The sequence below is a fragment of the Coffea eugenioides genome, chromosome 10, assembly GCF_003713205.1.
Source record: "Coffea eugenioides isolate CCC68of chromosome 10, Ceug_1.0, whole genome shotgun sequence".
NCBI classification, from domain to species: Eukaryota; Viridiplantae; Streptophyta; class Magnoliopsida; order Gentianales; family Rubiaceae; genus Coffea; species Coffea eugenioides.
Window position 1 is genome coordinate 38829312 of NC_040044.1, and position 24896 is coordinate 38854207.

The following is a 24896-nucleotide window of genomic DNA, read 5'->3' on the forward strand; positions in this document are numbered from 1 at the left end:
TTTGTGTATGTGAAGTGTGAAAGGACAGTCTTGACCTCATATACATAATGCTTTGATAGTTTTGTTCTTTAAAAAAATTATGTTATTACATTTTTTTTCTATAAAGAGTGACAATAGAACTACAGATGTCAATATTTACTTATGAACATTTACGCTATTTACTTATGATAAATGTTTATGTAAACTATTTTTATTAGATCAATTTTTAGTTTAGTTACTTATGATAATTTGTGCTATTTAGATAATTTTTCACAACAAAATACCAATATATATTCAAACATCAAAAAAGATTTTTTAATAAAGAAAAGAAAGAAAAATAAAAGTGAATTACTACTTATGAATATGTAACTTTCATTTTCTGTGACAGGGAGTTATTTGTGAAAATAAAATATAACGTTAGTTTTTTATTCAATAATCCCTACTTCAAACACTCAATCAGAAGCCTGCCTAGCTCTTGTTAAGACTAAAACTAAAATTAAAACTACTAAAACCTAAATAAATATAACATTAAATATTTCTATATTTTTCTTTGTTCTTCTTAATAATTCTTGTTAATGTTCAAATGTCTACTGATACTTTCTTATGAAAAAAATTTTAACTAACACAAATTATCATAAGAACTAAAACATTTATTTAGTAAAAATAATTTATATAATTTCAATTATTTTATCTACAGTTATGTCATCATTTTTTACACACTAATGTTCTTCGATAGAAACTTATGATAATATTATTTCTAAAGGATAAAACTATCAAAATATCATGTGACTGAGCATATGACTTATGATAATATCGTTTCTAAAGGACAAAACTCTCAAATTATCCTTTTAGACCTTTTGATGCACATAAATGCTGACCTGTGTGTTTGGCCATTTGTTTGCAGGGAACATTTGTGAGCTTTTAGATTACAAGGGGTAACCTGCTATTCACCTCACATTACAGAGGCAAACTTGTAATTAAGCCTATAAATCTTTTGTATAAATGGGTTTAACAAAAAAAAATTTACTAGCTTTCACTTAGTGCACGAAGTACCACGTAAGATATGTTTACCAAGTCTTGCAAACTATGTGCAACAATGGACATTAAAGCCAATATTGGAGCATTTATGTTCTTACTTTGGATGAAAAATTATTATCTAAAAACTTAATATTAACGTTGATCTCCCCCGTTTTTACTGTTATGCAGTTCCCTTTCCCATCTATTTAATTAATTTTCAACTATGATTATCAATTATTGTTTGGTGGATAGAGTTTGGGATTAATTATTTCTCCTGCAATAATCTTGCTTTAAAATTGAACTCCCAAATTGCAATATTAAATGTGCCTGAAGAGCACAGCAAAAAGAATTGCTCAAAACAATTCCAGATAATATTATGTCAAGCAAATTTCAAAATAATGCATATACAATCTGGACTCCAAGTTTATTTTATTGCTGCTGGTGCTGTAGAGCTAGAGCAACTCGCTGGTATTGAGAGTGACTGCAATTGGGCTCCTGACTGAGTACTTATCTGAAGTCCATGTCAGAGATCCTTGAGAAGCTGAAACGTTTGGAGCATTTGCAAGTCGAATGAATCTAACTTCATACGTCAATTTTTCGTGCAGCTTCGAGAATTTGAGCGTATCTGGTTCCACATTCACAGTTACTCCTCGTGGTTGGACAATATTAACTGTGTAAACCGAATCAGCCTCACCAACATTAGTCACTGTTCTTGTATATGTCTGCACAGTTGCTCCAAAGACGATGGAAAAAGAAGGGTAGTTTAGTTGTGAATCTGGTATCCTTGATTCTACCGAGCAGTTCACATGACGTTGTAGCAGCATGCCAACCTCCCTGTTGGTGTAATTCAGGCCGCATAGATAAGGTATGTAATCTTTAGGTTCAATATCGTAGACGAGACCTGGATTGTTGGCTCTTGATGGGTTCACATGGCCTGCACCAGTGGCAAAGACATCAGCAGGGAGGAGGTTTAGTTGATCTGCAATTGGCTTCTTCTCGAGGTTGACAGAATCAGCTGTAGTCATGATTGCAGATTTAATTGCAGCGGGAGACCAATCAGGGTGTGCACTCTTGAGCAAGGCCGCGACACCGCTAAGGTGTGGGGAAGACATTGAGGTGCCAGAAAGGAAATTGAAAGTGGATTTTGTTTTGGTGTTGTTTTCAACAGAGACAGGCCATGCTGCAAGAATATTCACCCCAGGGCCGACTATGTCTGGTTTCAAGATGCCTGGACTTGCCTCACTTGGGCCTCTAGATGAGAATGAAGCAACAGCCGGAGCTTGATCATCTCCTATTGCAGTTCCATTGAAGAAGATTGCAGCCTTGGGCAACTTTGTGGAGTTCATATAAGCCTTGATCTTAACTCCATCAACATAACTCAAATGTGCAGCAGGAAGTACATGAGCATCAGCTTGTGTGGTGTAACCCCAATCCTCTGGGTTTATGATGATCATGGCTGCGCCACCAGCGGCCTTCACAAGTTCCCCCATTGTAACTCCTGGTAAACCTCTCTCACACAAGACTGTCTTTCCTTTGACACCAGTGTTGTTTAATGAATCTGGAAAACAATAAGCAGCAAATGGATCGCTCTTATTAGATCCGGGATAAACAAGAGGAAACATTGTTGAGGCGTAATCTTTAGGTTGGAAAGCTGATTCCCCTTCTAGTTTCTCATTGTTACCAAGCATTGCAGAGGCCCTGATCTTTCTGTCCATGGTACTTGCACCAACAGTGAGAATCCAAGGGGCATCGTTACCCACAGAGAAATAATCAGGGCCTTCATTTCCGGCTGAGCAACTAACAAAAATACCCTTTTCCATTGCACTATATGCACCAAGCGGAACATAGTTGTCATAGAAAGGTTTGGATGTGCCACCAAGAGAAATGGAAATCACATCGACCCCATCCTCAATAGCAGTGTCTATTCCAGCCAATACGTCACTCTCAGAGCAACCAATGCTACATACCTTATATATTGCCAAGTGCGCAAGAGGAGCTACACCTGCAGCTGTGCCGTTTGCATTTCCATAGACATTGGCACCTTTGACAAAGTTTCCAGCGGCTGTGCTTGCAGTATGAGTACCGTGACCACTTTCATCAGCTGATGTACCATTTTGATCATCTTGGATGAAGTGTTGTGCACCAATGATTTTATTGTTACACAAGGATGCAGGTCTGAGTTCACACCTGCCCTTCCATTTAGCAGGTGGAGGAGGGATCCCTTCATCACCGAAGGAAGGGTGGTCAGGTGTGATTCCAGAGTCCAAGATGCCAATGATCACACCTTTACCATAATTTGAGTCTTTCCAGAATCCCACATTTTGTTGTAACCCCAGGAAACTAGGAGAATGAGTCGTATGTAGGGATAGTCTTTCTGGTGGGCGCGCAGAAATAAAACCTTTCTTTTTCTGCATTTCTTTCACTTCTTCAGGAGATAATCTCGCGGCAAATCCCTGCATCACGTTGCGATAGGAATAAATCATGCGAGAATGATAATTAGTGCTTTCAATTGTTGCTGGCAAAAATGAATGGTGCCAGCTTTCCAAGTCTTCTGACTCGGTGACAGGACCGTCTCGGGGCTCAAGGCGAACGATATAAGTTTCTAAGTTGCTCTGTTGAGGAACTTCCCTTGCAATAGTAGCCAAAACACAGAAACTGAACAAGCAAAAGAGAGTGGAAATGACCATTAAAGCCATTTTCAACGGTTTTAAAGTCTTTGTTAACAAACTAGAGATTATGTGCTTGATCTGCTAAACAAGGCATGGGTGTGTATAAAGAAAAGTGGAGAGGGTTAATTTCCTTTCTTTTCGAGCAGTGGTATTTATAGCCATCTTACCACTGATTATTCTTGCATTTCCTGGGTAAAGTAATTTGGAAGAAAATACACAGGGTGGAAGGGGGACTTCCAATACGAATAGTCGACCAATCAATGGGCATGCCACTGCAATCAGTTAACGTTATTATTGGGCCTTGGAGACTAAGAAAAACGCGTCGTGGACTTGGAGTCTGTGGAATGGCGTTTCTAATACGAATAGTCTACCGATCAATGGGGCATCCCTCTCGCTGTTGCAATCAGTTAAATGCCAGTGTTGGCCTTGGAGAATAAGAGGAAACTCTTTTTTTTTTTTTTTTAATAATACCTTCCACCCCAGTTGTGATTCTCTATGCCACTATTTGGTGTCAAATCCAGTGTCAATTCCACTTATCACGTGATGGTAGAAGAAATTTAAATAAATAGCACATGATAAATTAAATAAATAGGACACTTGGCATAAATATAGAAATAGCAGTGAATTGCCACTGAAAAAGTGGCCATCCCCAATGCTAGGCCCAAGATTCAAACCCTGAATCTAGCCGTGGAAAAAATTCTAAGAGCAATGAGCTCGGGATTTTAAGTTAGGGGCACCAATAATCAAACATATAATAAGACAATATTATACTAGCAAATAAAGTATAATAAATTTAAAATAAAAATTGCACCCGCTAACAAAAAGATGTTTTTTGTCGTAAAAGACAAGGTATCAAAATTAGATTCTCTAGTTATCTTATTTCCTAACAATGCAGGGGATGCGAGCCTGTGTTTTACAATATTTCATTTGATCAAAAACATCAATTATTGAATTAACATCATTTATTCGAGTTATTCCTTTCTTAATATCATTTGATCAACGTATAAACAAGAACATCATCATTGAAAGGGTCAATAACGTTGGTAATGATGGACAGTTTGCAACGCATTAAAAACATGTTATATTTCGTGTTTGTTTTTAACAAATACTGTTACTTTTTTTCCCCTTAAATCCAATTCAATCTTACATTTGGGGTTAGTTTTCTAACCTTTTTTAATTCAGGTCGTGAATCTTACGTAGGGCGTTGGTTTATTATGGATTCACATAAAAACAAGTTAGTATTTCCTTATTGGTTGCTATTTAAAGGTATACTAGGTATTAATGATTATTTACTAACATTAATGTTAATAGTAATCTCAAGCAAATTTAACTAAAAGTTAGATTGTTATAAGATGTCTTTTATAAAGAAAATTTGAAAGGAATAAAAAATAACTTAACACAAAGTTGGGGGCAAAGTGATAGCATTACTTTCTTAGAAACAAATAGGTCCAATAAAAATTTTAGAAAAGTCTTGGAAGTGGCTGTCCTTGTACCTTCCTCCCCCCGTCCCCGCCTAAGAGACCTGGGAGGCTAAGAAAACCATGCCCATGGACTTAAAAGTCTGTGGAATGGTGACTCGTAATTCGAATACTCTACAAATCAAGGGCATCCCTCTTGGAGACCATGAAGAACACGTCAGGAGACTTAAGAGTCTTTGGAATGCCAGCTTCTAATACGAATAGTCTTCAAATCAACGGGGCATCCCTGTCGCCATTCCAATCAGTTTACGTTAGTGTTGGCCTTGGAGACTAAGAAAAACATGTCCGTGGAGTCTTCCTAATTTTGGACTGATCATCTGCAGTGTGGAATAAAGAAACTTAAGACACCTTTAGTCTTTGAAGTTTTAAAGGACACCTTTAGTCTTTGAACTAATTAATTTTACTTGTTCTTTGGTCCAATGCAGAAATTGTCTTATCAGGAAAAACCACAAAAAATATATATATGTTTTGGACATGAAATTTCAAACCAAACCATCCTACATCTCTTTCCCATGTTAGATGTGATATTGATCTATTGTCGCTATTAGCAGCCATTCTTGAACAGCTTGCCTAGTGCAGTTGACGGTTTAATCCATCAAAACCTGTAAGTGGCAAATGAATGTCTAAAAAATTTGCATGGTATTAGATGAAAAAATGCTGTGCCTCAGTCGCAGTCCTCACTCCTCAGACCTTATCCGTGTTTCTGCCACCACTACAAATTGGCATGTAAAAGCTTAGACAAAGAGCTGAACAACATCCCTTAACAAGTTCAGGAATGGAATAGAGAACATCTGCAGGTTCAAAAGTCTTGGAAGGCTTATAAACTCGATAAGCATTTTGTGCCCAACAAATTGGAAACATCTGAGAAAACAAGTTGTCAATCAAGATAGCAGCAAAATTAGAGCGCCAAGAAAGTTCCAATTGGGAAACTAGTGTCAATACATGTAAAACTTGATACAGAATGACAAAGTCACCAATGATACCGAGAGAATTTGAAAAATTATTGGCCCCTACTTCTTTTTTTTTTTTTTCCAGTCCAAATGTAAGGTCTCAAATTCGGGATTTCTTACTTAAACTCCCTCCTCCTTGTTGCCCTTACTTCAGACGCTAATGAATGTGTAATTTTTATTTTTTGTGGCAGGGAATTATTTGTGAATGTTATATATATGGCGTCGGATCTCACAAGTTTGACACGCGCTTAACACATTACATGTGTGTCAAAGTCGTAAAGTGAAAACGTGTGACACATGACGCGAGACCAATTTAACATGGCCCTAACAAATGTTTGGATTCGATTCCACAAGAAGACGATTCCTAAACTATCATCCACACATGGATGGGTCCTCATAAGTTCCGTTGAAGATAAAGTTTGTCCATGGGGGCTAAATGATTTGGAATATAATGTACATAAATTATAAATATGGTGTAAATAAGTGACAGTATAATGTAAAAAAAAAATTAAAATAACTATTTTATTCTTTTTTTTTCATTTTTCCATTATAGCGTGAACAAGTCGCTAGTGCCTCAGAGGGTCCCATTAAAGATGGGAGTTTAAGTGAGCTGTATCATTGAGACTCTGGTATACATCAACGTCTACGTATACCTCTAAGCTTTATGATGTGTGCATGATACATTCCCTAAAAATATATATAGCTATCGGGAATGCTCGATTATTTTGATTGTCAAGTTCTGATTTATCTTTTTCATTCATATTTTTTTTTATAACTTGGTGCTAATTTTCATTTGCACGAAAAATAATCACATATTTGCTTATGAATGCGGATGAAATGCCACTATTGCCGCAGTAGATCATTTAAGATTTCTAAATTTAATTTAATTTTGATTGATGTAAATTTTGATTAGCAATTGAAAAGCCTTTACAATGTTGATGAAGAACTTCACGTATTACTCCAAATTTGTCATTAGCCTCTTTTCTATAGCTTCTTTGTAATTTTTTTTTTATTTTCTATTTTGGGCTGAGTAGCTTCTTTCACATTTCTAGATGCTATTAATTGTATTCACATTTGAAGCTCATTTTACATGTTATGAGATAGATGGTGTATTGCTTGAACCATTTTCAGTAGTCTATTACCTGAACTAATTTTTCCATTCTCAATAGTTGTAGAGTAAATGGTCAACAGTTCTTCTAGGTTCCAAACTATGTCTGTGATCTAAAAAAAGTTGTAAATTATGACTTAATAAAGCATTATATATAAAGCGGGTATCACGTAGAAAAACCAGCTAAAAATTATGAGCACTAATTCTCTATATCTAGTTCCTGTAAATGCAAACTAAATCGTGGTAGACCCATCATAATTTGCAGTAATAATTCTATCCCATCTTCCTCTCTCTCCCCATAAATTCTAAAATTCTTCTTACTACCCTATGGCCTTTGTTCATGCTAGGCCTCACTTACTTTATTTGATTTTTATATTATCTCCTCAAACATCAGAAAAGTTGTAGTATGAAAGTTCATTTATGCCTCAAACCAGATGCAAAGAATCTCGGATACAACACAAGCATAATCAGATTAGTGTTGTATGAATAGATATTTGTAAATCCTGCTTTTAATTTAAAATTATGAAACAACTCGATAAAGTGTATGATTTCAGCATTCATTAATACACATAAAAAATAGGGTTAAATGCAAAAAACCCCCACAAACTATATACCCAGTTGCAGTTTATCCCCTAAACTATAATAATAGGCATTTTGCCCCTTTGAATAATATGTTTGGACAAATCTACCCCTTTTATTTTAAGCATTGTTATTTTCCTTTTTCCCTATCATTTTCTTTTTAAATTCTTCCTTTTTTTTCTTTAAACATTGTTTAAATAAGTAGACTAGATTAGTCAAAATTTGTTTATTTCTTAATTTTATGTCAATATTTTATAAAAAAAAAAAATCTATGGAATACAAGATTTTTTTTCCAAATGTTGAAGTCAATGTCATTTAAGAAATTGAACTTTTCAAATATATAATAACAAAATAGAGAAATTGATTAATCAATTATTAGTAGTATCAATAACAAAAAAAATGAACTACTATTGTTTTTTATTCTTATTTTTTATTTCACTACAAATAACAATTGCTAATTTTTCTTTTTTATGTGATATATAATATGTTACTTTTATTATAAGTAGTTGAGTAACTGTGAACTCTTAATTAGTTTATAGGTACTTAAATTGTTGAATTACTAGATTAATACACTTTATAATATAAGTTACATATATTTTGCAATAACAAAGAGTTTATGACAAATTATTAAGAATGAATTTAACAAATAAACAAATTTAAAAAGCAGTTTAAAAATATTAAAATTTTTGATGTAAGTCTTTTCATATCGGAGAAAGACGTTGGCTAGTTCCATGAGAGAAGGAGAACAAAAAGAAAATAAAAGGAAAAAATGAAAAAAGCTAATAGAGAAAAAAAAGAAGAAAGGATTTAAGACAGTAGGGGTAGTGTTGTCCAAACATATCATTCAAAGGGGCAAAATGCCTATTATTATAGTTTAGGGGGTAAACTACAACTGCTTATATAGTTTGTGGGGCTTTTTGCATTTAACCCTAAAAAATATCTGCCTTCGTAACCACAATTTATGTTACTGGACCAATCTACCATGAGGCTGGTCTTTGCTTCAGCATTTCAGCTACACCAAGTCAGCCCCGGTACTGTTTGAGAGTTGACCAGCAACAGTGTAAGATAGCGGGTCACGTGGATATGACGTGGCTGCTTCATGAGATTGTTGATGTGACTCAGCATCCACGTTGTCAGAAATTCAGATTCTTCTTTATGACGTGGATAGATGATTTGATGGACACGTCAAATGATTCGAGTGACATGTCTATCAGATCATATCATCATCAACACTCGAATGCCATGTAGGATTGGCACGACGAGCTGGCATAAATGTTAGATATGTTTGCTTACACGACAATTTTGTCGGGTTGCACAGAAAATGACATGGACACCATGTCAATCGACCAAGTGGCATAAAATCCATGTCAGGATCAATGATAATGTGGAAGGCCATGTCAACCATTTAGGCTGGGGTGGCTACCATGTTGAATAGCCACGTCAAACGATCTTATGACATCGCAAATACTTATGTTGTCACAACTGATATCATATGTCCTCGACCTGGGGGCCATGTCAGTATGTCTATATGACGCAATCAATTGACATGGTGACACGTCACAACACAAAACACGTGTTTGACGCCTCAGATGAGTTGAGCTGACGTGCCCTCCATGTCATCCAATTTTGATGACATGGAGTCCATCTCAGATTGGCTGTGTTGACTCGATTGCGAGGTGTTTGACAAATCAGATTATCCATTGACATAGCGAACACGTCAAATTTTATGCTCACCTGGTTGCCATACAAGCCAAGGTGGCATCTAAGATGATCAACCATGTGGACAAATCAAATAACGTGGATCACACGTAAGCTATCCCCACTGACATGGCCTCGTTGTGATAGTCACGTCTGAAGGCATGATGACTCAACTGCTACGTCATTTCACTCCTATGACATGGCAATGACATTAGCCTTATATGTAGTGACGCGTCACATAGGTGCACATGTCTAACAAGTCATATGGTTACATTTGACGTGGCTTTCATGACATTAGTTTAGGATGATGTGGACTTCACATTCATCTTCTGATATTGATTCGGTTGCTAGGTGTATGTCGTGTCAGTTTGCCCGCTAACTAGATAATAACATCAGATTCTCGGGCCATATGGCTACCATGTCAGATACGACGTGAAGGACACGTCAGGAATAGGACTGACTTCATCGACGCCTTATCCACAATTTGGTGATGTGGCTATCAAGTCATCTGTGGATCATCGACATGTCATCCAGGACATAGGCCTTGACTGACTTGGCAGAGATGTGGCGGCCTAGTCTGATAAACATATGATGGGTCTGCCATGTCAGATTCTAGAAGCCAACGTGGATGACATGTCACTTTTCTTTCCAAGGTCAATTACGTTTGCTGACCTTTTTCCTTTATCACAAATCCTATTGGCCATTAGTAACGCAACAAAATCCTCTCTCTTGTCTAGTTGTCTTCTTTCTTTTACCCGCCCTCTTCCGCCGCCGCCACTTCTTCAAACATGCCGTTTTTATCTCCTTCGCCAGGACCGCCACTACTGTTTAAAAGACTAGAAACCCACTAGCTAAACCCCCGGAACTCAATTTCATCTCTCTCCATCAAGAAATCTTCGGACTGAAACAACGATCAGAGATTAAAACTTCAATCATCCGAAGCCGAAGCAGTACTATCAGCCTACTATATATTCTGGATCACTTGGAAGAGCCTTGGAGAAATCACATGCTCTAGACTGAACAAGCTTACAAATTTCTGCTTTACAATAAAAGCCCAAGCTAATTAAGGTCCTGATTTTGCGCTGATGACCCCTAGTCCTGCTATTTGTATAAAGCAGCCGTCTACAACAGGCTGCTAAATTTTGATGTATATTCCCAAAAACTTTTACGCTTTTATGCTTTTACCCGATTCTAGAGGAAGGCTGGAAAAGAAAGATTGAAAGACATCAGTCTAAACAATTATTTTAGCACTGATTGCTCATCGAGAAACTTAATTTATACTCAATACACACTCTTTTTATAGTACATAAGTTGGAAAAATATGCTCTTTAACAGAATATTGTCTCAAGTGTCATAAACTTTTTCTGTGTTTTAAAGAAAGTGAATTTTAAAAACATTTGCATTTTAGAGTAGTTCATTTCTGAATAGTATACATCCACTGGGTATATTTAGCACATGTAATAATGTTGAAAAAAGAATTCAAAAACTTAACATCTGAAGAAGAGCTTCAACCCAGATTTGCTAGTGTGGTTGGTTTAATTATAAATGTGACAATGTGGAATGTGGTTTAAGAGGCAAATTTAAGGAAGGGAACTGCAGAAATGGCACAAGAAATCAGCAATGGATATGCCACACAAAATTTACTTAGGCATTCCAGGTGAGATGTCCAAGATCAAAGGAAGGAGGGCAAGGCAAGAATCGACGAGGAATCCACAAGATAAAATCGTGAATTCAAAAGCGTGCTAACAATTCTCAATTCAAGATGTTAGAGGGTCTAAAAGGCTGGTTTTTTCTATCATGGTGTAACAAATTCCAAAAGCTCATAATGTAGTCATCTTTAGGCCTAAACAGCTAAAGTTTTTGGCATTACGGAATCCATTGTTGATGAGATTGGGTATGCAGTTATCGGAAAGATTTCAAAAAGACATGAAAGTTGCTCTCTTCTAAGTATATTGTTTCTTACTTGTATGGGATTCTGATGTACATGAGAGTTACTCTCTTGTAAGATCTTACTTGTTCATAGAAATAAATATTTTATAGTTTTGCCTTATTCAAAACAATATATAAAAAAATCCTTCATCTGCAACATCCAATCTCACCAACTCCTCGAGTTCCCCGGTGTGAGATTCAAGCTGGTATCTGGTGAAGGTATCAAAAGAGGGTCTTCCCTTCAAGGCCTGACCATGAGTGGATCCACTGGTGTCCCTTCAGAATTTGGCAAATTGGTAGACATTTTAGTCAACAGGGATTTCAAAGTTCAGGTGATTAGAACTTGAGATTTCAAAAAATTGAAAGGGCTATCAGTGGAAAAAGATGCAATGCCTTATCTCCAAGAACTAGAGGTGGTGAGACTCAAATTAGTGGATTGGCATCGAAAACTTAAATAAGCTCCAATTCTTGGTTTGATCAAATGGGTAACGCGTTGATAATGAAGCTGCAGCATAAAGGAAGAGACAGATATCGAGAAATTGCTCAAACTTCAAAAATTAGTCATTGTAGATACGGGAAATAGAAGGAACATCACCTAGGAAGAAAGAAAAGACTCCATGCAAAGTTTTATGCAAACAACACTACTTTGAAATTCCAATTATCTAGCTTCCTTGATTTTTTTTGGGAACATATTTTCTCTTTTTTTTTTTTTTTTTTTTGTAATCGTATCAGATTATGAGTCCAAACTATAGTTTTCTTTGATTCTCTACCTAAAACCCCCTGCTTACCTCATTGTTATCTAAACATTTGGATTTAGCAAAAAGAAGTTAACGAATGTCAAATAGACAGTTTTGACACTATTTCGTCTGAAGCATCTAAAACTCATGAATGTCAGAACTGAAATCGTTCCAAAATCATCTATGAGCATTCTATGTCACAAATCACTATAGCATACATCACAATAGATGAAGCAACTAGTCTTCCAGTAATTTTACTACTATACTCATTTTAAGGCAAAGCCTGGTAAGTAGCGATCTAGCTAACACACAGACATATAATAGTTAGTTGAACATATCAAATCACACAATCCAACTATTGAAAAACGAAGGAATTGAGAATAGAACAACTAAATGAAGCCTGATATGCCCTATTATAAAACCTCTCTATTTAGAAGAAATGCATGGTTGACATCAATCAGGCAATGCAAATAGAGAACGCAAAACTGAAAGATAGAGAGGATATGGCCCGTGGCACATGAACAATGGAGGGCAGGAGACTGAAGATGAACAGCCAAAATTTTCAATGGCGTCCAGTTTTGGCATGAGAAATGCATTCAGTTCTGTTTCTTCCTACTTCACTCATCTGATCTTCCAGCATTGTTAAAAAACACTATTGCAAGCATATGTTGCCGTTGATGATACTGCTGTTTTGATGTTTCTCCCTTTTTCCTATTAATTCTTAACATTCTATCCACTGTCTTGAATTTCTGCTTCTTTGAGGAGTTTTCTCGAACAAATGATTGACAGTATCAGAGATACCAGCCCATCCATGGTACTTTTGTTTTTGAAAGATGCTCTACGCTAGCAATGCTACTAACCTTGAAAACATATTTTTGTGATTTGCGAGGGAATAATTCTTAGTTGAAGAAGCTCGTGGGCATCAATAAGCCTAAAAGCCAACTCATTTCACAAGTCCAACAACTCAAGTTCTTAAACTGCTAAAGTTAGACGGACGACCAGAGAAGCATGACCAAACTAATCTTACATGAGACAAGGTCAGAAGAAGATCCAATGGAAGCCCACTAACATTTGCCCAACCTAGCCAAAATTATGCTGAATAATGCTTATGATGGAGAAGCAAAGCATTTCAAGAATGGAGGATTTCCATAAGTCAAGAAGTTAGAGCTTCAGAAATTGAACTTCAAATGAATGAGCTTGCAAAATGGCACCATGCCTTGTCTCCAAAAATAGATCTTGGCACACTGTACATTATTTTTGTGAGTTGCCTAGAGGCGTCCAGTACTTGAGCAGGCTCCAATTCCTTGGGTTCTATAATATGATTGAGGAGTTTATCACCATGATATAGGATAAAGGAGTTGAGGTATATAAAACCAAAAGAAAAAAAATTGCTCAAATTTCAGATATTGTCATTGGAAGCTGCGCGATTTCACATTGCTTGTTAACATTCTCAATGATATGGTCCTCGATCAACTCGTTTCGAGACACGTAGCATATTTGCCTAAAGATCTAGCGATGTTGTCCAACGTTTGGATTGCGGGACCTAAAATCAACATGGACGACACGAGTTGGTTAAAGGTGGTAGAACGATGACTCCAATCGAGGTGAATACTCAAGTAGATAGGTCAGACGAACAATCAAAGACAACACGAGATTGCTCGAGAACCCTTGCCCAAAAGCAAGTAAAGGAACGAAATTTTCACAAGAAGAAAATCGAAAGAAGACAATTTTATTAATCAATCGAGTCTACCCTTAATGCTTACAAAGCAAGCCTTTATATAGGCAAACTAACGAAATCCTAATGCTAGTAAAAAGGAAATAAAGGTTCGGCCAGGCCTTGGACAAGGTGGGCCGAATCCATGACTCAACAAGCCCTATAACTAGTAACTAATCCAAACAATAACTTGACGACTCAAGACTAAAAAGGCCCAACACTTGGCCGACTCCCTTTAATTGGGAAAAACTACAAAGACTAACTAGCGGGCTAGAGCCCAAACTAACAACCATCACTTGGCTCCTCGTGGACTTGGATCAATGTGTAGGTAACTTGATTAACATCTTTCAAGCCTTCAAGGTCCCGCCACCCGTGCACATATCAGTCCCCTCCTCTTGAGAAAGATTTGTTCTCAAATCTGGATGGAGATGAATGATACTAACAAGAGTTAGTAGTATGGCACCTCAAATCGACAGTGCGCTTGGAGGTCAGCCACGTGGGGAACAAATGAAAGGTCACGAGCCAAGTTAAATGCCGTTTGGTCAGTTTCATGAGGCTCTCAAACAAGGACATGCGCCAAGATAGGAAAGAGCTTGTGTAAGACTCGTGAAAATTCCAGTTAACAATCCAAAGCTCTCTAATCAGCCTTCGACCATGGATTGTCATATTGTCACCTGCTTGTCGCTGATGTGACACAACTTGCCTATCTGGACATGGAACATTGAACCAATCGGGTTGTACTTCCCTAGAAGCACGAACCAGCGAGGCAAGACCAATATTCTGATCTTGATTGACACATTTCTGGGCATCACCCGACGTAAGTGGCAGCAATGAAGTGAAATGGACTCCATACGAATCGCATGAATTTGTACAAGTTGGAGTTGGTGGTAAAGTAAGCTCGCGGTGATCAGCTTTTGGACATGTGAAAAAGCACGAACGTGCACCAATTTTAGCAGGAATAAGCACGAAATCGGGTTGCAAGTCTTTAATCATAATTGGAAAATTTTGGACAGCGTTACAACCTACAAAAACAAAATAACCTTTAACTCAAAACAATTCAGAAATCGGGTAAAGAATTAATGGGACATTATTAGTTAGATGTAAGAAGATGTAGAATAAGATTTAAATGAGAAAACTCCCTTTGACACTTCAATATTCCTTCCACCAATTGATTCAACTTGAGATTCCAGTGCTAGTCCTACATGAGAGCAACAAGAGTTAGTGCTAGTAACATACTCAAAATAAGGCAAAGGCGAGGAAGGAACCATAGGTAGAGAACAAGCAGTAGAATCCGGAATTTCTCTTTTAAGATGAGCTCGAATCAATCCTCCAATGGTGTGGACAGGTTTGAGTTGACATGGTTCCATGAATTGAGACCAAAGAGATTTAGCTCCTAGAAGACGAACTCCATGGAAACTCGCAAAGTGTCCAAGTGACTTGGGAATGGAACATGCCATGACCAACTCTACTTGACTTTGTTTAATCTGTACAAAAGAAGAGGTACTAAACAAAACACATGTTAGCTTGTTAGCAAACAAAACGTCCACACTTTCAACTTTTGCGAACATGGCCTACTCCTCCTCTTTACTCATCAATAAGGCCAAATTATTCTTGCCTTTTCCCACTTCATTCTTCTTGGACATTTGTTCATTCATTGCACTTGAGTTCAGATTTTCATTGTCTAGCTCATGTGCATGGCGCGGCTGCAACTCATTCATATATGGCTCTTCAATCAACGAGGGACTAGAATGAATTTTTTCTTTATTAGCACCGGTTGACACATGATTAAGTTACTCCAAGTGTGAATCCAACACTTGGCTAATTCTTTCCATCATAGAATCAACCAATGCTTTAGTCCGACTTCGGAAATCATCACTTGATTCACGAAGTTTTGACTCAATTCGAGAATTCTCGAACTCCTTGTCTTGATTGTCAAGGTACTTCTTAGATGAATCTCGTTTGCTTGAGGTTGACCTCGATTTAGATGTTCTGCGCAAACTTCTTTGCTTCTTCTCATACTCATCACAATCTCGTTTATACCTTTCATATACACACGAAGCACGGTAACGTTCCATCTCCTCCCGGAGTGAACGAAACTCATGTTGTGAACTAGATTCCATGGAACTAGAGTGCTTGGGAGTAGGCCGCTTGGAACCCCTCCTCTTGAGAGGCTCATTCTCTAAGAATTCTTGGTTGTATGAGTAAGAGGCAACTTCCCTAGGCATGATTACGTGACCTGCCAAAATGGTTAGCAAAGAAAAAGAGATTCCTCACGACACACAAGCTCACGTGTATGTGCTCATCACTCGTGTATCACTCAAAGCACTCAAATAAGCTTACCAAAATTCCTTACCTTGCCGATTTGAGTAGTTGAGAAATGCCGCGCAAAAATCCAAAAATTGTTCACCCAACTTCAGCACAAGAGTAACCGAGAACAAAGACACAATTTGGAAACAATTCGGACACGACGGTGTAAGGTTTTGGCAATTTCCTAAGGCGGACAAATTTGGAATACGCGAGAATGGAAAAGGAAATAAGCAAATGCGGGATTTGGAAGTTTCCTAATTTAAATGGACTTAGTCAAGTGGAAATTGGAGAGTTATCCAAGCTGTCCACTTAGTTTCCTAATTGAATTTGGAAACAAGTTAGTTTTTGGTAACCCTTTGGAAAACCTTTTCTTCTTGTAACAACGTTTAGAAACTTCCAAATTCTACTCAAAGAAGGATTGCACAAATCAAATTTGGTTTAGGAAACCTTTTGGGAAACCCCTTTCCTTCTCGTAACAACTTTAGAAGGTTCCAAATTCTACTCCAAGAAGGATTGCACAAATCAGAAATTTCCTTCCCACAATTCGGTTGCCTTCCCTTTTTTTTCTCTCTCTTGTTGTGTTTTTCCAACCGATCCTTCCTTCTCTCTTTTTTTTTTCGTTTCTGTTTTGTTCCCTTTTTTTTTACTTGTAACAAACCAACACAACACAAAGATTTGACCGAATGGACTATTGTTTTTCCAGATTTGTGTTCGGCCAATTCAATCACACAAGAAACCTTCAAGATCCTTAAGATCCTTCAAGAACTCCCAAGTAAGTTATCAAGAACTTCAAGATTGTGGTCAAGAAATTCAAGAAACTCAAGATTCTTGTAGGTTCACTTCAAGATTCACAAATACCAACAAGTTTTACCAAAATTCAGATTTGAAAAATAAGTAAACAACTTGGATGAAGCAAGCAATACTTGGACAGATTTGAAACAAAGAAACCCTAGCCGCCGCCCCACTTGTTTTCTTGTTGCTCAAGTGATGACTAACTACCAAGAACCTTACGGCAAATTTTGGACAGAAATTATCAACAAACTAGACACAAACACAAAAGATATAACACACCAACAGATTTTGTGTTCGGATGAACAGTAATGCGAACAGTAATGATGAATAGTGTCGGTGAACAGTACGATGAACAGTGACATTTTTTTTTTTAACAAGGCAGCGGAATCAACAAAACTAAGACAAAGCTACGGATATAACGGAAGATACCTCAACCAAAGCTCTGAAGCCAACTGATACAGTCCTCGATCAACTCGTTTAGAGACACGTAGCACGTTTACCCAAGGATCTAGCGAGATTGTCCAACGCTTGGATTGCGGGACCTAAAATCAACACAGACGACACGAGTTAGTTTAAGATGGTAGAACAACGACTCCAATCGAGGTGAATACCCAAGTGGATAGGTCGGACGAACAATCAAGGACAACACGAGATTGCTCAAGAACCCTTGCCCAAAAGCAAGTAAAGGAATGAAATTCTCACAAGAAGAAAATCGAAAGAAGACAATTTTATTAATCAATCGAGTCTACCCTTAATGCTTACAAAGCAAGCCTTTATATAGGCAAACTAACGAAACCCTAATGCTAGTAAAAAGGAAATAAAGGTTCGACCAGGCCTTGGACAAGGTGGGCCGAATCCATGACTCAACAAACCCTACAACTAGTAACTAATCCAAACAATAACTTAACGGCTCAAGACTAAAAAGGTCCAACAGTTGGCCGACTCCCTTTAATTGGAAAAACTACAAAGACTAACTAGCGGGCTAGAGCCCAAACTAACAACCATTACTTGGCTCCTCGTGGGCTTGGATCAATATGTAGGTAACTTGATTAATATCTTTCAAGCCTTTAAGGTCCCGCCACCCGTGCACACATCACTAAAGCTCAAAAAATTCATCAAATATAACTTATCGTGAAGGTAATTATTCAGATAACTTTTGCATTTGGCTACTTTCCTAAGTGAGCATAATGTGGATTATAGTTGCATGACACCTACATCTAAATGAATTGATTGAGTGGATTAAAAGTCTTCAAAACTTTAAGCAAACTCAATTAAGAAGATCTATTAACATGAGATATTTGAAATTATGTTCCCATCCAGAGCCGTTACATAAAGCAATTGACAATAGTTTAAATCTTCCACTACCTTTTAGAGTTGGAAGTGTCAAGTGATGCATATATTGAACGAGTGATTCTGCGTGAAGTTTACAAATTGTAAATTAAGATATCAAGGAGATAGGGGGTCCCATTAAGTGCCGGATTTCTTTTCAACTTAAGTTTCATGAAAAGTGAGCTTATCATTTTCCATTCTTCCCCAGCTAAAATCCTTTCCAAATTCATAAGGTTCATGATTTCTATTTGAGTTGCTTCTAAGAGCATCTCTTCTTCGGTCATCCGCTTCTCCTCACATTCTTTTTCTTTTCAATTGGTCTTATTGTTGCTTGCCGTGCTACTTGTATTGCCTACCTCTTAGCTTGTTTAACAGTATCTCTTGTTCCATCTTTCCTTCTTCTATTTCTTTTTTTTTTCTTTGTATCAAATTCATCTTGAAGTTCCAAGCTCCTAGTTCTCCATCTTGGGCTTTCTTTCCTTCTTTCTTTAGTTAAATCAAACAAAAACATGAAAACTTACGAGTTTATTGCCAAAATAGCTCTTCTTCCAAAACATATATCCAAAGTAACATAATTTTAAAATTGATTGCTTTTATGATCTTTTTTTGCATATGTGTTAGGATGGAGATAGAAGCACCCTCCATTTCTCTTTCCTGTCTAATATCTTCGCCAATTTTCTCTCTAAAAATTCCTGCATTTTTTTCTTTCGTTATCTTTTCCTTGTCAAATGTAATTCTAAAAAGTCAATATTTATATTAACAGCATCTAAACAATATTCTTCTAGAGTTGATAATTTCAAAGCAAATGAAGATTATACTCTTGTATTTTCAAGGAGTATGAAAGATAACATAAACAAATATAATAGTCTTGAAGTTTTTGTAATTACTTACAATTTTCATTGCAATTTTTGTGTTTTTAAAATTTATATGCAATAGGTTCAATACATTTAGAAAAAATCAGAGACCAATAATAGCAAGGTCAATAATGGTATAATTTATTTTAAATAATTATATAAAAGTTATGCAATTTTCTTGTGCCTCTATAATAAAAAAATTTTAAATTTTTAGTTCATGTTGGAAACTATAAACTAGATTAGAACTTTTCTTTTTTGTTATCCTATATGACAATCAGGATAACTAGATGACAACAATAACATCATTATGGGAACAAAATTTGAAAGTGAATTACATTGGGAATATTTTTTAGAAAGAGTATTATTTTGACAAAAAACTCAAAACTTACTATTCTAATTCATTTCTCTTTTATCCCTTTCCTCTTGTTTTCCTCCTTCTCTTAATTTGGTTTTAGATCTAGACTTGTAAGTTATCCTTTTTGCTCTTAATTTTGTGTTATGGCAGCAACTTCATTATCGTAGATATGTTTGAGTATTGTTGGAAACAAAGGCTTTTTTTGTTTTGTCTTTTCTTTTCTTGGGAAGAAATGCAGAGATTTAGGAAATTAAAAACAAAAAACGGATTTAATACCACAATTTTTTGATTGTTGACTGAATTTAGCCGAGTCCCAACAAGCCAGTATTTTCGATCAACTCGAACAGAAGACCTAGTTGGTTCCCAGTTCAATCAGTCAAATTGGGCGGCTCAGTCCGAGTTTAAAAACAGAGCATTTAACCCTTCTGTAACTTAACATAATACAAGATGACCCTTGTTAGGATTTCAAAATAGTCATAATACCCCCTTATAGTTTTATATAAAGTGAAAAATGGACGGAATTCATGATTGGTTATGGTAATTGAATCAAACACACTAAAAAAAATGTGACGAGTTTTTGATATAAGTACAAATTCAATTCCGAATTTTACCCGTTTGGACTGCAAATATACAGGTTAATTTAGTAGTTTTGGACAAATATCGGGTCGATCCCACGGAGAGCGATGTTTCAAATACTAGGTCATTACTTACTGTATTATTTAGACTATAATCAATTTATGCAAGAGAATCTATAATTACTACTACCTACAAATCTTAACTAGACAATCACAAGATAACAAATGGAGAAAATTCACTAAATACTTGAGTGTAGGGATGTAGATTCCACTTATGGCATAAACAACACAACTGAATAGATTTACCTCTTGTTACAACCCTTGTTTAACTAGGGATTCATTTCCAATATTATCAAATCTCATTCTCATGACGAAATGGCCTAGAATAGTCTAGTTTCCCATATTCTCATGGTGAATAACTAGTTCTACTCTTGTTTCTTTCATGAAATGCAAGTTTAATCCACTTAAGTGTACATCTATTCTCATGAATCTACTACTCAAGCTCTACTCATGTTGTTTCATCATTATTACCAACTTTCATTGAATAATAACAACTAAAATCTTGTTATTGGTGATCAAGCAATAACAAGTTATAAGCATATACAAATAGACAAGTTAATACAAGATATAACAAGTGTAACTCATATTCATTTCATGTCAAGTAGCCATAAACTTCATCTACTCCCTAGATTTAAAAATTTAGCTACTCATGTAAGATATAACAAGAAAACACATAGGTTCATTCCATGAACACATCATGAATCACAAGTAAAAGAAAGATTAAAGAAATCTTAGCCAAAGTTAATGAAGAAACTCCCAATAATCTTCAATTTCTTCAACAAAATGGTGTACAATGAAGTCTCCAATTGTTCTCCACAAAAAGTTCCAACTAGAGAGAACAAGACAAGACTCTCTTTTAAGTTCTAATGCAAAAATCTGATATCCCCCCTTCTAATATGTTCTACTCCCTTCTAATAATGTTCTTTTCTCCTTTTCTTTTCAAGTTTGCCCCTCATTGAAATATTCACATATTGCTTCTTCAGGTGTACAAGGGGTTTGCTAGCTTCGAGCCGAAATTTTATGTGAAACATGAGTCAAAAAGTAAATGTGAAATGAGCACAAGTTGTTCTGCAAATTGCAGAGGAGAGAGGAAGATCCGAGGTCTGGATCCAAAGAGTGAAAAAGTGATCCGAGCTCGGATCCCCTTGCCTCAACATTTTCTTCATGCAGTATCCGAGGTCTTCTTCAAAGTGATCCGAGCTCGGATCTCCAGGCCTCGGATCCACTTCTCCAGAAGATTAGACGAGGGATCGGATCCCAGGGAATGAGAATGGATCCGAGCTTGGATCCTTCTCCCCTGTTTCCACCTTCAAATTCTTTCCTCTTTCGCTCAATTTTTGCACGTTGTTTCACTTGTCCGTTGTCCTCCAACTAGCACATTGCCTCTTCTTTATTTTATGTAAGTGTTTCATGCCCCGATAACTTACAAAATATCACATGTTTATACATTAATCTACTCATTTTGCTTCGATCACTAAACAACACTTGAAGCAATTTGCACAAAAAAGAGATTAAATATGGCTATGATCTCTAAAAATATGACAAAAGTTCGTGCAAAACTGTACAAAACATATACGAAATATTCACTTATCAAATTCCCCCACACTTGAATCATTGCTTGTCCCCAAACAATACAATAAACCACTCAAGCAACAATTCAAGTGCCTAATAGAAAATATGCTTTCTCAAATTCACTTCTCACAATTTGACTATTAATCATGATGCAATTCTTCAAAATGCGCTCATTACTCATAATACTCAATAAAGGGGAAACAATTATACATAAATTTAACTACATTCAAATTATTCTCTCACCCTAACTTGTCTTCACAAATGACCGACTCATATAGTCACAAGGTAATACTTTCCTTTATATCCATTTTTTTTTCAAAATTTACTACAAGAGGGTATCATAAATGTATGCTAAATACCAACACTTGAACATTGCAAATGCTTTTTACGCTAAGGTCGACACTTTTAGGTGAAAACCCCCGGTTACTCCGCACTTACACATCAAGTTCACAATACCTTTTTACCCCCAAGTACCTTTTACGCGAAAATCGACATGTTTAGATGAGGATTCCCGGTTACTTAGTACTTAAGTAGTCAGTGTAACTTTATTGCTCTCTTTTTCTTTTTTTTAGAACATATATATATAACCCTCTTTTATCATGGAATTGGAAAGACATTACCAATAGACTATATCAATCACCTATTTGTAAATCAAAGTGAAGGGAGAGAACTCATTAAAGGCATAATTGTCCCCACTTTATTAAATATATTTTCTAAAATGTACTTATCAGAATCACATAATACTAATCATAAGTCACGAAAGAAATGAATTCTTCAAAAGCATATTTGAATTTGTTCAACCATTAGGGAAATTTGACAATTCATCACGATTTCTTGAGCCATAGTACAATTGTCAAAAAGATTTTGCAAAAATTTTCGCAGAGTTTCCCCTATAAATAGTCGAAACTCCCTGCTAGCAAACCACATTTCAACCAAAATTCAATCATAATATACACTTCCACAATCATTTCCAATATTTCTCAACAAAAGATAACTTTTTAACATGCACTCACAACCATAAAAACTACAACTCCCCATCCACACTTAAAATTCACATTGTCCTCAATGTGAAGGGAAGGAAAAGAAACTAATACTCCCCTATAAGGAAATGTTGATCCAGTTGGACTCCACGAACATCACAAACATCCCAAAATCTACTTAAACTGCAGAAGGGGGGTATATAGCAGTACAAGATTAAGACAAAACAAAAACACTTGAACAAAGGAAAGTTGAGGGGAGTAAACAAAAGACAATCCAAAACAATTGAAAGGTGAAAACTAAACAAAACAAAAACAAAGTAAATTAAGCTGAGGGGCCACTGAGTTCCGAAGCTTCTTCTCCTCCGACTTCTACACGAGTTTCTTGCTCAACTTCGCCTCTTGGCTCAGGAATAGACGCAACTTGACCTTCACCAGGTATAGGAGTTGGAGTTGACGTAGATGAACGGCGGATTTGGAAATGGTCCTCTAATGCCTGAAGACGCCGATCGTGCCTCTCTAACCGCTCCGTCATGTGGCGCTCATGTTGGTCAATCCGTTCCATTACCCTCGTCTCCATATAGCATATAGCATTAAGCACTTCTTGCCACTTAGACCTAGGGAGAGGCGGTGGACGTGGTACAGGAGTAGAGGTAGATGGCCCGGCGCGATCCACTCGCTTTAGTCATATTTTTAGAGATTATAGTCATATTTAAGTTCTTTTTGGTGCAAATTGCTTCAAGTGTTGTTTAGTGATCGAAACTTGCAAAATGAGTATATTAATGCATAAACATGTGATATTTTGTAGGTTATCGGAGCATGAAACACTTACATAAGATAAAGAAGAGACAAGTTGCTAGTTGGAGGACAACAGACAAGTGAAACAAGGAGCAAAAATTGAGCGAAAAATGAAAGAATTTGAAGTTGGAAACAAGGGAGAAGGATCCGAGGGGATTCGAGCCCTCGTCTGATCTTCTGGAGAAGTGGATCAAAGGCCTGGAGATTCGAGCTCGAATCACTTTGAAGAAAACTTCAGATACTGCATGAAGAAAAATCCAATCCAAAATATTAACAAGAATTTCACTACACTAATATCAACTAATATAATATAAAGGTCTAAATTAATAAAGTTTGTTAGGCCCTAATATTGCCACTCCCCGGCAACGGCGCCTAAAACTTGACGGGTTTTTGATATAAGTATAAGTTTAATTCCTAATTTTATCCATTTAGACTGCAAGTATACAGGTCAATTTAGTAGTTTTGGGCAAATATCGGATCAATCCCACGAAGAGCGATGTTTCAAGTACTAGGTTCTCACTTACTCTATTATTTAGACTACATTCAATTTAAGTAAGAGAATCTATAATTACTACTACCTACAAATCTTAATTAGACAATCGCAAAATAACAAATGGAGAAAATTCACTAAATACTTGAGTTTAGGGATGTAAATTCCACTTATGGCATAAACAACACAACTAAATAGATTTACCTCTTGTTACAACCCTTGTTTAACTAGGGATTCATTTCCAATTTACCAAATCTCATTCTCATGATGAAATGGTTTAGAATAGTCTAATTTCCCCTATTCTTATGGTGAATAACTAGTTCTACTCTTGTTTCCTTAATGAAATGCAAGTTTAATCCATTTAATTGTACCTCTATTCTCATGAATCTGCTACTCAAGCTCTACTCATGTTGTTCCATCATTATTATCAACTTTCATTGAATAATAACAACTAAGATCTTGTTATTGGTAATCAAGCAACAACTAGTTATAAGCATACACAAATAGACAAGTTAATACAAGATATAACAAGTGTAACTCATATTCATTTCATGTCAAGTAGCTATAAATTTCATCTACTCTTTAGATCTAGAAATTTAGCTACTCATGTAAGATATAACAAGAAAACACATAGGTTCATTGCATGAACACATCATGAATCACAAGTTAAAGAAAGATTAAAGAAAGCTTAGCCAAAGTTAATGAAGAAACTTCCAATGATCTTCAATTTTTTCAACAAAATGGTGTACAATGAAGTCTCCAATTGTTCTCCACAAAAAGTCTGATAGGTTGCATTTTTGCCATTAATTCTATGATTATTTTCCTATTTTATTATACCAAATATTGTATTAATTGATAGATTCTACTTATATTTGGTATTTGGTACTAATTGTAGGAAGGTGGAGCAAAAAGAGATAAAAGATGTGATT

At 36.2% G+C, this 24896-nt stretch overlaps 1 protein-coding gene across 1 annotated transcript; it reads right to left on the reverse strand.

Annotated features, from left to right (window-relative positions):
- Window positions 1-1285: 1285 nt before the first annotated feature.
- On the reverse strand, window positions 1286-3794 carry LOC113748985 (subtilisin-like protease SBT1.2). The gene has a single exon (XM_027292598.1). It carries the CDS (start codon window positions 3690-3692, stop codon window positions 1449-1451), a length of 2244 nt encoding a protein of 747 aa, XP_027148399.1. The 5' UTR covers window positions 3693-3794; the 3' UTR covers window positions 1286-1448.
- Between the last annotated feature and the right edge of the window lie 21102 nt (window positions 3795-24896).

Coding starts and splice junctions, on each gene's coding strand:
- LOC113748985 (XM_027292598.1), bottom strand. CDS start 3,692: ATGGCTTTAATGGTCATTTCCACTCTCTTTTGCTTGTTCAGTTTCTGT.